General features: G+C 37.2%; 1 protein-coding gene across 1 annotated transcript; it reads right to left on the bottom strand.

The window, feature by feature from the left end:
• Nucleotides 1-1,142: 1,142 nt before the first annotated feature.
• Nucleotides 1,143-8,321, bottom strand: LOC137651792 (uncharacterized protein PF3D7_1120000-like). The gene is made up of 6 exons (XM_068385009.1): nt 8,257-8,321; nt 3,496-3,655; nt 3,119-3,283; nt 2,483-2,725; nt 1,815-1,952; nt 1,143-1,349 (listed from the first exon to the last, which is right to left on the bottom strand). The coding sequence occupies exons 1-6, from the start codon at nt 8,319-8,321 to the stop codon at nt 1,143-1,145; spliced, it is 978 nt and encodes a 325-aa protein (XP_068241110.1).
• Nucleotides 8,322-13,155: the final 4,834 nt, after the last annotated feature.

Raw genomic sequence — 13,155 nt, 5'->3', positions numbered from 1 at the left:
GCGACGGTGGTTTTTAAGATCATCTCTGCGACGGCGGTTTTTTGGATCGTCTTTGTGACGGTGATTTTTAAGATCGTCTCTGCGGCAGCTGTTTTTAAGATCGTCTCTGCGACGGCTGTTTTTAGATCATCGCTGCAACTGCAGTTTCTAAATCTTCTCTGTGACGGATGTGTTTAAATCGTCTCTGCGGTGGTGGTTTTAAATCATCTCTGCGACGACGGTTTTTAAATTGTCTCTGCGACGACGGTTTTTAAATTGTCTCTGCGACGACGGTTTTTAAATTGTCTCTGCGACGGCTGTTTTTAAGATCGCCTATGCGACGGCGGTTTTTAAGATTGTCTCTGCGACGGCGGTTTTTAAGATTGTCTTTGCAGTGATTTTTAAGATCGTCTCTGCGGCAGCTGTTTTTGAGTTGTCTCTGCGACGGCTGTTTTGAAATCATCTCTGCGGGGTTGGTTTAAATTGTCTCTACGACGGCGGTTTTTAAATCGTCTATGCAATGCCTGTTTTTAAGATTGTCTATGCAACGGCGGTATTTAAGATCGTCTCTGCGACGGCGATTTTTAAGATCGTCTCTGCGACGGCTGTTTTTAAGTTGTCTCTGCGATGGCTGTTTTTAAATCGTCTCTGCGGCGGTGGTTTTAAATCGTCTCTGCGACGGCTGTTTTTAAATAGTCTGTGCGATGGCTGTTTTTAAGATTGTCTTTGCAACGGCGGTTTTTAAGATCGTCTCTGCGACGGTGGATTTTAAGATCGTCTTTGCGACGTCGATTTTTTAAATTGTCTTTGCGACTGCTTTTTTTAAGTTGTCTCTGCGAAGGCTGTTTTTAAATTGTCTATATGATGGCTATTTTTGAATTGTCTCTGCAACGGCTGTTTTTAAGATCGTTTCTGCAACAGCGGTTTTTAAGATCGTCTTTGCGACGGCGATTTTTAAGAACATCTCTGCGGCGGCTGTTTTTAAGTTGTCTCTGCAACGGCTGTTTTTAATTCGTCTCTGCGATGGCTGTTTTTAATTCGTCTCTGTGACGGCTGTTTTTAATTCGTCTCTGCGACGGCTGTTATTAAGTTGTCTCTGCGACGGCAGTTATTAAGTTGTCTCTGCGACGGCTGTTTTTAAGTTGTCTCTGCGACGGCTGTTTTTAAATCGTCTCTGCGACAGTGGTTTTTAAATCGTCTATGCGACGGCAGTTTTTAAGATCGTCTTTGCAACGGCGTTTTTTAAGATCGCCACTGCGACGGTGGATTTTAAGATCGTCTTTGCGACGGCGATTTTTAAGATCGTCTCTGCGGCGGCGATTTTTAAGATCGTCTCTGCGGCGGCTGTTTTTAAGTTGTCTCTGCGACGGCTGTTTTTAATTCGTCTCTGCGATGGCTGTTTTTAATTCGTCTCTGCGACGGCTGTTTATAATTCGTCTCTGCGACGGCTATCATTATGTTGTCTCTGCGACGGCTGTTTTTAAGTTGTCTCTGCGACGGTTGTTTTTAAATCGTCTCTGCGACAGTGGTTTTTAAATCGTCTATGCGACGGCTGTTTTTAAGATTGTCTTTGCAACGGCGGTTTTTAAGATCGTCTATGCGACGGCTGTTTTTAAGTTGTCTCTGCGACGGCTGTTTTTAAATCGTTTATGCGACGGCTGTTTTTAAGTTGTGTCTGCGACGGCTGTTTTTAAGATAGTTTCTGCGAAGGCGGTTTTTAAGATCGTCTTTGTGACGGCCATTTTTAAGATCATCTCTGCGGCGGCTGTTTTAAGTTGTCTCTGCGACGACTTTTTAATTCGTCTATGCGACGGTTGTTTTTAAATTGTCTATGCGACGGCTGTTTTTAAATTGTCTCTGCGACGGCTGTTTTTAAGATCGTTTCTGCGACAGCGCTTTTTGAGATCGTCTTTGCGACGGCGATTTTTAAGATCATCTCTGCGGCGGCTGTTTTTAAGTTGTCTCTGCGACAGCTGTTTTTAATTAGTCTCTGCGACGGCTGTTTTTAAGTTGTCTCTGCGACGGCTGTTTTTAAGTTGTCTCTGCGACGGCTGTTTTTAAGTTGTCTCTGTGACTGCTGTTTTCTGCTGTTTTTAAATAATTTCTGCGACAGCGGTTTTTAAATCGTCTATGCAACGGCTGTTTTTAAGATCGTCTTTGCAACGGCGGTTTTTAAGATCGCCTCTGCGACGGTGGATTTTAAGATCGTCTTTGCGACGGCAATTTTTAAAATAGTCTCTGCGACGGCTGTTTTTTTAAGATCGTCTCCGCGGCGGCTGTTTTTAAATTGTCTCTGCGACGGCGACTTTTAAGTTTTCTCTGCAACAGCTGTTTTAAATCTTCTCTGCGACGGTGGTTTTAAATCGTCTATGTGACGGCTGTTTTTAAGATCGTCTCTGTGACGACGGTTTTTAAAATAGTCTCTGCGGCAGCTGTTTTAAAGTTGTCTCTGCGACGGCTGCTTTTAAATCGTCTCTGCGGCGGTGGTTTAAATCGTCTCTGCGATGGCGGTTTTTAAATCGTCTATGCAATGGCTGTTTTTAAGATCGTCTATGCAAGGGCGGTTTTTAAGATCGTCTCTGCGACGGCGGTATTTAAGATCGTCTTTGCGACAGCGATTTTTAAGATCGTCTCTGCGCCGGCTGTTTTTAAGATCGTCTCTGCGACGGCTGTTTTTAAATCGTGTCTGTGGCGGTGGTTTTAAATAGTCTTTGCGACGGTGGTTTTTAAATCGTTTATGCGATGGCTGTTATTAAGATCGTCTTTGCAACGGCGGTTTTTAAGATCGTCTCTGCGACGGTGGATTTTAAGATCGTCTTTGCGACGGCGATTTTTAAAATAGTCTCTGCGATGGCTGTTTTTAAGTTGTCTCGGCAACGGCTGTTTTTAAATCGTCTATGCGACGGCTGTTTTTAAATTGTCTCTGCGACGGCTGTTTTTAAGATCGTTTCTGCGAAGGTGGTTTTTAAGATCGTCTTTGCGACGGCGATTTTTAAGATCATCTCTGCGGCGGCTGTTTTTAAGTTGTCTCTGCAACGGCTGTTTTTAATTCGTTTCTGCGACGGCCGTTTTCAATTCGTCTCTGCGACGGCATTTTTTAAGATCGTCTCTGCGACGGCTGTTTTTAAATCGTCTCTGCGACAGCAGTTTTTAAATCGTCTATGCGACGGCTGTTTTTAAGATCGTCTTTGCAACGGTGGTTTTTAAGATCGTCTCTGCGCCGGTGGATTTTAAGATCGTCTTCACGACGTCGATTTTTAAAATAGTCTCTGCGACGGCTGTTTTTAAGTTGTCTCTGCGACGGCTGTTTTTAAATTGTTTATGCGACGGCTGTTTTTAAATTGTCTCTGCGATGGCTATTTTTAAGATCGTTTCTGCGAAGGCGGTTTTTAAGATTGGCTTTGCGACGGCGATTTTAAAGATCATCTCTGCGGCGCCTGTTTTTAAGTTGTCTCTGCGACGGCTGTTTTTAATTCGTCTCTGCAACGGCTGTTTTTAATTCGTCTCTGTGACGACTCTTTTTAATTCGTCTCTGCGACAGCTGTTTTTAAGATCGTCTCTGCGACGGCTGTTTTTAAGATCGTCTCTGCGACGGCTGTTTTTAAGATCGTCTCTGCGACGGCTGTTTTTAAGATCGTCTCTGCGACGGCTGTTTTTAAGATCGTCTCTGCGACGGCTGTTTTTAAGATCGTCTTTTGACGATGGTTTTTAAGATGGTCTTTCCGACGGCGATTTTTAAGGTGGTCTCTGCAGCGGCTGTTTTTAAATTGTCTCTGCGACGGCTGTTTTTAAGTTTTCTTTGCAACAGCTGTTTTTAAATTTTCTCTGCGACGGTGGTTTTAAATCGTCTCTGGAACGGAGATTTTCAAATCGTCTCTGCAACACCGGTTTTTAAGATCGTATTTGCGACACCAGTTTTTAGAGTTACTGCAATTGTGTATTTAGTTTTTCAAATCCGGTACCGATCTCTTAACTACTTTAGCTTAACCTCCACCCCTTCAGGGAGTGTGCTCCTGATGGGAGTGGGGGTTCTCATTGGTATGCATCATACGCCTAAAAAAAGAAAAAAAAACCCGATTAAAACCTCTTTACAGAAGTATTTCGGTATTTCGGTTAGCATTTTGCCTGAATGTACACCACACAGTTTTAGTATTGAATCAATTCCGTACTTTGAGTATCAGATATCTAAATAGTATTAATTCTATCGTATTTGCACTTTTAATTAACAATATTTCTGCATGAAGTTTAAAAAGTTTTTTTTTTTTTTTTATTAATTTTACTCCCATAAGAGAGCAAGTAATGTTATTTACACTGTTCAATCTTTTCTCAATGGGAATCTTCAGTACGATCATCAAGGAGGAATAAAGTGATTTTAACAAGAGTGCGTAGGCCTATAGGTCACATAAAACTGACTCATGGCTATTTGATGCGCTTACAAGATTCCGTATAGGTCACATAAAACTAGACTCATGGCTATTTGATGCGCTTACAAGATTACATATAGCTCACACAAAACTGACTCATGGCTATTTGATGCGTCTACAAGATTCCGTATAGGTCACATAAAACTAGACTCATGGCTATTTGATGCGCTTACAAGATTACATATAGCTCACACAAAACTGACTCATGGCTATTTGATGCGTCTACAAGATTGCGTATAGGTCACCTAAAACTGACTCCCGGCTATTTGATGCGCTTGCATATATGTCACATAAAACTGACTCACGGCTATTTGATGGCTATTTGATGAGCTTACAAGATTGCGTATAGGTCACATGAAAGTGACTCACGGCTATTTGATTAGCTTACAAGATTGCGTATAGGTCACATAAAACTGACTCACGGCTATTTGATGGCTAATTGATACGCTTACAAGATTGCCTATAGATTACATGAAACTGACTCCCGGCTATTTGATGGCTGTTTGATGCACTTACAAGATTGCGTATAGATTACGTGAAACTGACTCACGGCTATTTGATGGCTATTTGATGCGCTTACGAGATTGCGTAAAGGTCACATAAAACTGACTCATGGCTATTTGATGCGCTTACAAGATTGCATATAGATTACATGAAACTGACTCACGGCTATTTGATGGCTATTTGATGCGCTTGCAAGATTGCGTATAGTTTACATGAAACTGACTCACGGCTATTTGATGCGCTTGCAAGATTGCGTAGAGATTACATGAAACTGACCCACGGCTATTTGATGCGCTTGAAGATTGCGTAGAGATTACATGAAACTGACCCACGGCTATTTGATGCGCTTGCAAGATTGCGTAGAGATTACATGAAACTGACCCACGGCTATTTGATGCGCTTGCAAGATTGCGTAGAGATTACATGAAACTGACCCACGGCTATTTGATGCGCTTGCAAGATTGCGTAAAGGTCACATGAAACTGAATCACGGGTATTTGACGTGCTCACCTCGTGAAGCAGTTCTTAGTGTAATGAGTGTGACTCGAATTCAACTATAAAAAGACTTTAAAGATTTATGTTTTGGCGAGAGAAGTTTTGACCTTTTATCACTTCTGAGAATGTCTGTTTTTAGGATTTTATGATGAACATAAGGTTTATAGATAAGATTTTTATTTGTCAGACTTTTAGCTCTTAATTAATTTTATTTTACTCGTCATATTCAACAATTTTCTATTCATCTATTTAACATTAATACAATTTTTGTCTACCCGATGTTAATCAGGTCAGCTTTGTATGAGTCAACTTGATTCGTTGGGCTAGTTAATCTCCTTTCGATAATAATAATAATAATAATAATAATAATAATAATAATAATAATAATAATAATAATAATAATAATAATTGTTGGTAATAAGATAATGATGATAATAATGATAATGCACTTCTTAACTACTAAAGGATTCAATAGTACAAGGTAATTTTCCCTTAGGAGTCATTCTCTGCATTTGAGAGTTGATACGTTTTTATGATCAGATTCTATAGATCGTTGTGACTTCATTTAATAAAAATGTGTATTTTAAAAATAACTAAACTGTTGATACTTAATGTATTAATAATAATGAGCTCAAGTACTTTGAGGAATAGTTGGGTAGTCTTCAGTTGAATAAGACTACTGATCTGACTGGTATCTTATTGAAATGAAGAACTCTGGAAAAGAGATTTTTTCAAACAGAAATTTATACAAAGTTTAAAACTTTAGTATTGGGCAATTAGAATATATATATATATATATATATATATATATATATATATATATATATATATATATATATATATATATATATATATTTTTTTTTTTTTTTGCGGGTGTTACAATGTTGATTTTTTTTTAGGGGAAGCAGTCATTAATGTAATGTTTTAGGGTAACGAGGGACAAGATTTTAAAAACTCGGATTTTGCTAATTTTTTCAATCGATGAATAAAGCCCCTTCCATACAAGGGGCAAATTCAGGCCGGGCACTCCCATTTTGAAACGTTGTTACCAGATTAACCAGTCCAAGACGGGCAGTAGGCACAGGCAGGAGAACGTATGAATTGAAGCAGAGGGCAGAGTGCAGTCAGCGCTGTGCCAAGTAATGTGGTCCCTATTCAGGCGTCCATCCAAATTCTCAACAACTATGACATCTACGCTTGTGATCCCCACCCATATAACAAAATTTGAAACAATGCTACCAGATCAAACAGCCTTAGGCAGGCAGTGGTATAGACAGGCGAACACATGACTTGGACTTGACTACGAACAGAGAGCAGAGTGTGCAGTCAGTGTTGTGCTATCATCATTGTGCCAGGCAGCGTCGTCCCTAGTCAGGTGTCCATCCAGTGCCTCAACAACGCCCACGGGCACTTCGATATTTTGCCCGAAGTGTCATCGTCTTTGAGGTCATCTGCACTCATGATCACCACCCATACCACATACCACAATTGGTAACAGTGTCTGCCCGCCATGCACTTGCCCCTCTTGTGGAAAGGGCTTAAGGCAAAGGTAAAATCTTAATAGTTCTTCAAATGAACTGGAGTCAATTATAAGCTATAACTTTATAGCCTAGCCACCTAATGTTTATCATATTAATCTGAATTCATTAAAAGTAAAATGAAAGTTTTAAAACTGATGCAAGGAGAGTTTTAAAAAGTTAGATGGAGGGTTGTACAAAGAATTGAAAACGAATCTCGATTTTCTTGAGTAATATTTTGACGAGAATGTTACTCAGTTTAACGTTGTGCCAAGATTGTCGAACATTGTCCTTAGAACACCAGTTGTTACCAGTTAACAATGGGAAACAGAAAGAAACACTGATGACGTCAATAACAAGCACCAAGGAGTGCGTCTGACAGTGCCCATGCTCGGGGTTGAGCTTTGTACACTCCGGAAAGAAATGGACACGATGGATGGCGTTATACTTGTTTACCAGATGAACTTTAGCCGTTTTATTAAATTTCATCTGCCCTGTAAGCATGTCTAGCTTTGAGTGTATGGGGGAAAGCTACCATTGGGAGAGAAGAGAGGCTCAGTTGCTAGTCGAATTGTACCGGCAAAACCCGTGCTTCTGAAACGTCAAAGCAGATGGTTATAAAGACAAAGTGTAACGGCAATTAATAAAATCACGTCAGAATTTCAGAAAAGGATTGTCTGTTACGGGTTTTGAAGCCGAAGAAAATAAAAACAATTCGTGGTCAATACAGGAGATACCTATACAAATTGGAGAAATAAAAAGAAGAAAAATAAATGGGGGTGGTACAGAGGACATTTGCACCTCCAAATTATGGTCTTTAGATTAAACAACATGACTATCTCATGTGCTTGAAGTGTTTGATCGTGAGAAAATTAAATAATTTCTCTCTCTCTCTCTCTCTCTCTCTCTCTCTCTCTCTCTCTCTCTCTCTCTCTCTCTCTCTCTCTCTCTCTCTCTGAGAAACTAATCATGAACATTGTATCTCTATCACGGACACAATTTCAATTTAGTTAACACGTAATGTGAAGTATGATCAGTATCCAACATTGGTTATTTCTTGGAATAATGCAGGCTATACATCAACGTTAATAACAAAAACATCCTCATTTTACTGATCAGTTATTGTTCTGAGTCAGACGTAATTTTACGTTGCCTCCAGACATGCTCCCGGAAAATGCTACACCTCATACACGTATCCTGCTTAATTTTAAAAGGTTTTACCTTCTTCGATAAAACGTAGAAAGTGTTTGGGTCAATCTGAACAGTTTCTAAAGTTTATTAAATTTTATAACTAAGGTTAGGTTCTTTTAAAATGGCAGAATGGATTCTGTTTTTACTTCATCTTTGCAACGAGTTCTTCCATGCAACATTCCATTGTCCTCGCAGGGGCAGGAATAATCATGCTATATAGTTAATGCAATTTAGTTATATTTTATATTGCGCCATGGCTATGATGCACTGCACTTGAATCTGACATTTTTTTAGAGCACATGCTAATAATACTGCCATAAATACATGTGCGTTGCCAACGGACATCGGCTCCGAAAATTGCCCGCTAGTCTTTGCCCGGTGAACGGTTTAGATACACAATTTGATCCTTTGACTGGCCAGACAGTACTATATTGGATCCTTCCCTCTGGTTCCTGTTTACTTTCCCTTTGCCTACACATACACACACCGAATAATCTGACCTTGCTGCTGGGAGTTGTGTATATATATACAGTATATGTACAGTATATATATATATATATATATATATATATATATATATATATATATATATATATATATATATATATATACCTATACATGTATATATATAAATATATAATGTATATATATATATATATATATATATATATATATATATATATATATATATATATATATATATATATATACCTATACATGTATATATAAATATATAATGTATATGTATATATATATATATATATATATATATATATATATATATATATATATATATATATATATATATATATACATGTATATATATATTCGTGTATATATATATATATATATATATATATATATATATATATATATTTCAAATAAGCTATATATATTAATACATTAAAGTCTGGATTCTCTTAACGACCTCGGGATCAGAGCCCCAGGCGGAACCGCCCAAAGACTATAATATCGGACCGGCGGGGATTTGAACCCTCGTCCAGAATATCTGTATGCCAGTGACCATACCACTCAGCCACGAAGAAAGATAAAAGTCAATGACAATTCTTCTGTACATATACCTGTCAAATTCAGGTTTTCTGTACTTAGAATTGAAATCGACCCATCTTCACCATCGTAGCTTGGTCACTGGCATATAGATATTCTGGACGAGGGTTCAAATCCCCGCCGGTCCGATATTATAGTCTTTGGGTGGTTCCGCCTGGGGCTCTGATCCCGAGGTCGTTAAGAGAATCCAGACTTTAATGTATTAATATACAGTATATGGCTTATTTGAAATATGAAAGAAACACGTTTAAATGTGCAAAAATTTATCATATATATATATATATATATATATATATATATATATATATATATATATATATATATATATATATATATATATATATATATATATATATACACAGTATATAAATATACTCGTATATACGAAGGAAAAAACAAATTTGAGTTAAAATTTTAGATTCAGGAACAGATTTATCCTTGTTACAGAGGCCGTTGTGTCTTTAGATATAGTTTCATTAACGCAAAACCTAATGTTTCTACCACTGCATTAAAAAAAATCCTCCGTACTATTTTTTCTTATTAAGCAATCTTTAATTTCTATTCAAATCTCGCTAGTCTTACATTTCCTGAGGGGTATACTGTATGCTCTTAGAAACTCCATTACTTTAAGCAATTTTGATAAATAATACCAAGAGGTGATGAGATATTTCAAGGTACCTTACATCAATGCTTGAAAATGTAATTTATCGTGAAGGTACTCTCATAATGACCAATGATTAAATACCTGAAAATTATCTATAGAATGGGTTTGAAAAAGAAGTATTCTCTAAGGAGCTACTACGGGCTTGTTCTATTGATAACAATTGTTTGCCCAAAATTAGTTTTTTAAATTAGTACTTTATTCACGACGCAGTCTTCGGTTTCTAATTGAAAACAATGTTGCAAATAATAGGGACGTACTTGAAAAGACCAAGATATTGTCTCTATACATAGAAACCTTGAAGATTAACTGCCCTGTCTTAAGGATAAAGATATGATCAAACAAAACACTAGCGGTTAATGCTTGCAAATCTCATTGATAACTCTAAAAGAAAATCCATTATCACTTATAATGGACTTTTAAGAGTTTACGGAGCGCATTAGTATTTACTTTTACCACAAAATTAATACTGAGATGAATGACATCTTTTGATCCATTGCAATTTAATTTGAAATGTACACTACATACCCTTTCAAGATGCTCAATTGGTTCCCAAAAATTATGACTTTATGACTTGAATCTTTGAAATAACAGGATGCTAAAAAACTTTGTAAATCAATCAATTAATCTTTGAAATAAACTAGAGACTGATAGAAAAAATATTCTCAATAGAAATTGATAGATTATCAAATTTAAACAGCCAAAATGGAAGAAAAATAGGCAATGAAACAGTCAACGGTATGTGGATCTTTGTCGCATTCACCTTACACCATTCCCCAATAAATGAAACGAAAGACATACAAGAATCTACCATTCATTAATAAGAGCTTTCATTCCCAACATCTCGGCATTTATCTTAACAGCTATCAGAGATCAGAGATTCTCAATCTGTTTTTATTACCTCGTGTACATCATCCGCCAAAACCTCTTAACAAGCAGCTGTTGATTAAAGGTAATGGCAAATCTAACTGGCAGTTAAGTAGTTAAGAGCGTCGGTGAAAGATAATGGTGCTCATAACAAGCCATGATTTTTTTTTCTTTTTTTTTTCGTCTTGGGAATTTTGGATTTCCAAATGTTATCGGCGTTAAGTCTCCGATCTTCGTTAGTAATTACATCTTACGACCTTTGACCTCTGTTACCTATCATCTTGCAGTGGATTGAGACATAAATGTTGATGAATTCTTGTAATGTTGTGAAGTTATTTTAAACGATGGAAAAAATATTATTATTATTATTATCATCATCATCTAAACTACAACTTGAGTTGGAAAAGTAGGACGCTATAAGCCCAAGGGCTCCAATAAGGATAATAGCCCCGTGAGGAAAGGAATAAGGAAACCGATAGAATAGAGTGCTTCAGTGTACCCTTAAGGAGGAGAACTCTAATTCAAGGCAGCGGAAGACTATGGTACATAGGCGATATGTTTCTTTATCTTGGTAAGGTTAGATATTGCTTTTAGATATTTAACAATTTCTCTGGTTTGTGGTAACAGATGTGGTAACGTCCCTGACTGGTGAACGCCAGGCTGGGGTTCGAGTCCCGCTCAAAGTCATTAGTTTCTTTGGTCACTGCAACCTCACCATCCTTGTGAGATAAAGGGAGCCTATAGTTCTATCTGCTGAGTCATCAGCAGCCATTGCCTGGCTCTCCTTGGTTCTAGCTTGGGTGGAAAGGGGCTTGGTCGGTGATCATGTATATATGTAGTCAGTCACTAGGGCAGTGTCCTGCTTGATAGGGTAATGTCACTCCTCCTTGCCTCTGCCATCCATGAGTGGCCTTTAAACCTAAACCTTTAAACTATGGGACAGTCTTTGCTGGTAATGGTCAAAACAAGCACAGAAAATTATTTACATAGCAGATCAGATTTTAAGAAAACATAGACTACTGCTATTGAAAATATTTGTTCAATGACTGAATGGATGCTAATCAAATAAGGGAGATATTTAGAACGTGTAAACAAAAATGAACTTGCTTCACGTATTGCATGAATGAACATTAAACATTTGATACGATGAAGTCAATGATATTTATTGTACGCCCAGTATGGTCACATTAGCATAATCGGCTTTTCATACTTATAAACCCACGACCATTATACTGAGGCCATTGAAGTACTGATTTCTACAGTTGGAATTACAAATTATATTTTTTTCTACTTCTTTTATTATTCACTCTGAGTACAATTAAAAGAGTGCATTATATATGTAAGTTTTTGCTCTGGTTTAAGAAAAATTACCTTGGTACGTTTAAGTCTGTAATGTGGAAAGGTATATGATTATCAAAAACTTTTCTGGTTCTAAAATGTAACTGTGTTAATAACTTCCACTCCGTGTGAGCGCAGTGCTAACAGTGCGCCTCATTAGGTGTACTTTGAGCATAACTAAATGGCCTTTGGCGGCCAAAAGACACCTACTTTTAAGTCTTCTACTGTACTTCCAATCCAGTTTCATATCCTACATATTGTTGTCCACCTCTTATTTCAACTGCATTTTGTATCAGTAGGATATTCTCGGATTAGATGGCCTCCCCAGCTCCAACGCTTTGATTTATAGCAAAATTACATTTGCCAATCAATTTATCCATTTGCCATCTTCCACAATCTCTGTTCTCCCTTTCTTATTTTTCGATGACGGAAATTACACTTTTTATTGAAGTAATTTCTTGATGCCTCTATATAAAATTATCACGAGCCTAGTGCAGTCTTCTACAGTTTCCATTTATTCTTATCTTGTAATTTTATTAGCCATAAACTTTATAAATAAGGGTAATAGATTATATTTTACAACCTATTATTATTATTATTATTATTATTATTATTATTATTATTATCATTATTAGCCAAGCTACAACCCTAGTTGGAAAAGCAAGATGCACTAAGCCCAAGGGCTCCAAAAGGGGAAAATAGCCCAGTGAAGAAAGGAAATAAGGAAATAAATAAATGATGTGATACATATTAACAGTAAATCATTCTAAAAACAGTAACAACGTCAAAACAGATAGGTCATATGTAAACTATAAAAAGACTTATCGAAGCCTGTTCAATAATAATAATTGGGTTTTTGCCCCTCTTGCCTCACAAAATGGGACACTGTATAACAGTACGTCACATTACACTGTTATAAATGTTCACTAAAAAGACGTTAAATATTTGGCAAAATTTATTCCATGATTTTTACCGTTTTAAAAACGGATATATTGACGTAAAGGATTGAAAATACGGTCACCAACCCGTAAAATATAATAACTAAGTAGGGTAAAATTATGATCGCCTGTATTTCACTGTAATACGGCAGAGAACAATATATTTTCACTGA

Source organism: Palaemon carinicauda, chromosome 13, assembly GCF_036898095.1.
Source record: "Palaemon carinicauda isolate YSFRI2023 chromosome 13, ASM3689809v2, whole genome shotgun sequence".
In the NCBI taxonomy this organism is placed as follows: Eukaryota; Metazoa; Arthropoda; class Malacostraca; order Decapoda; family Palaemonidae; genus Palaemon; species Palaemon carinicauda.
This window is presented reverse-complemented; position numbering and strand designations above follow the sequence as displayed.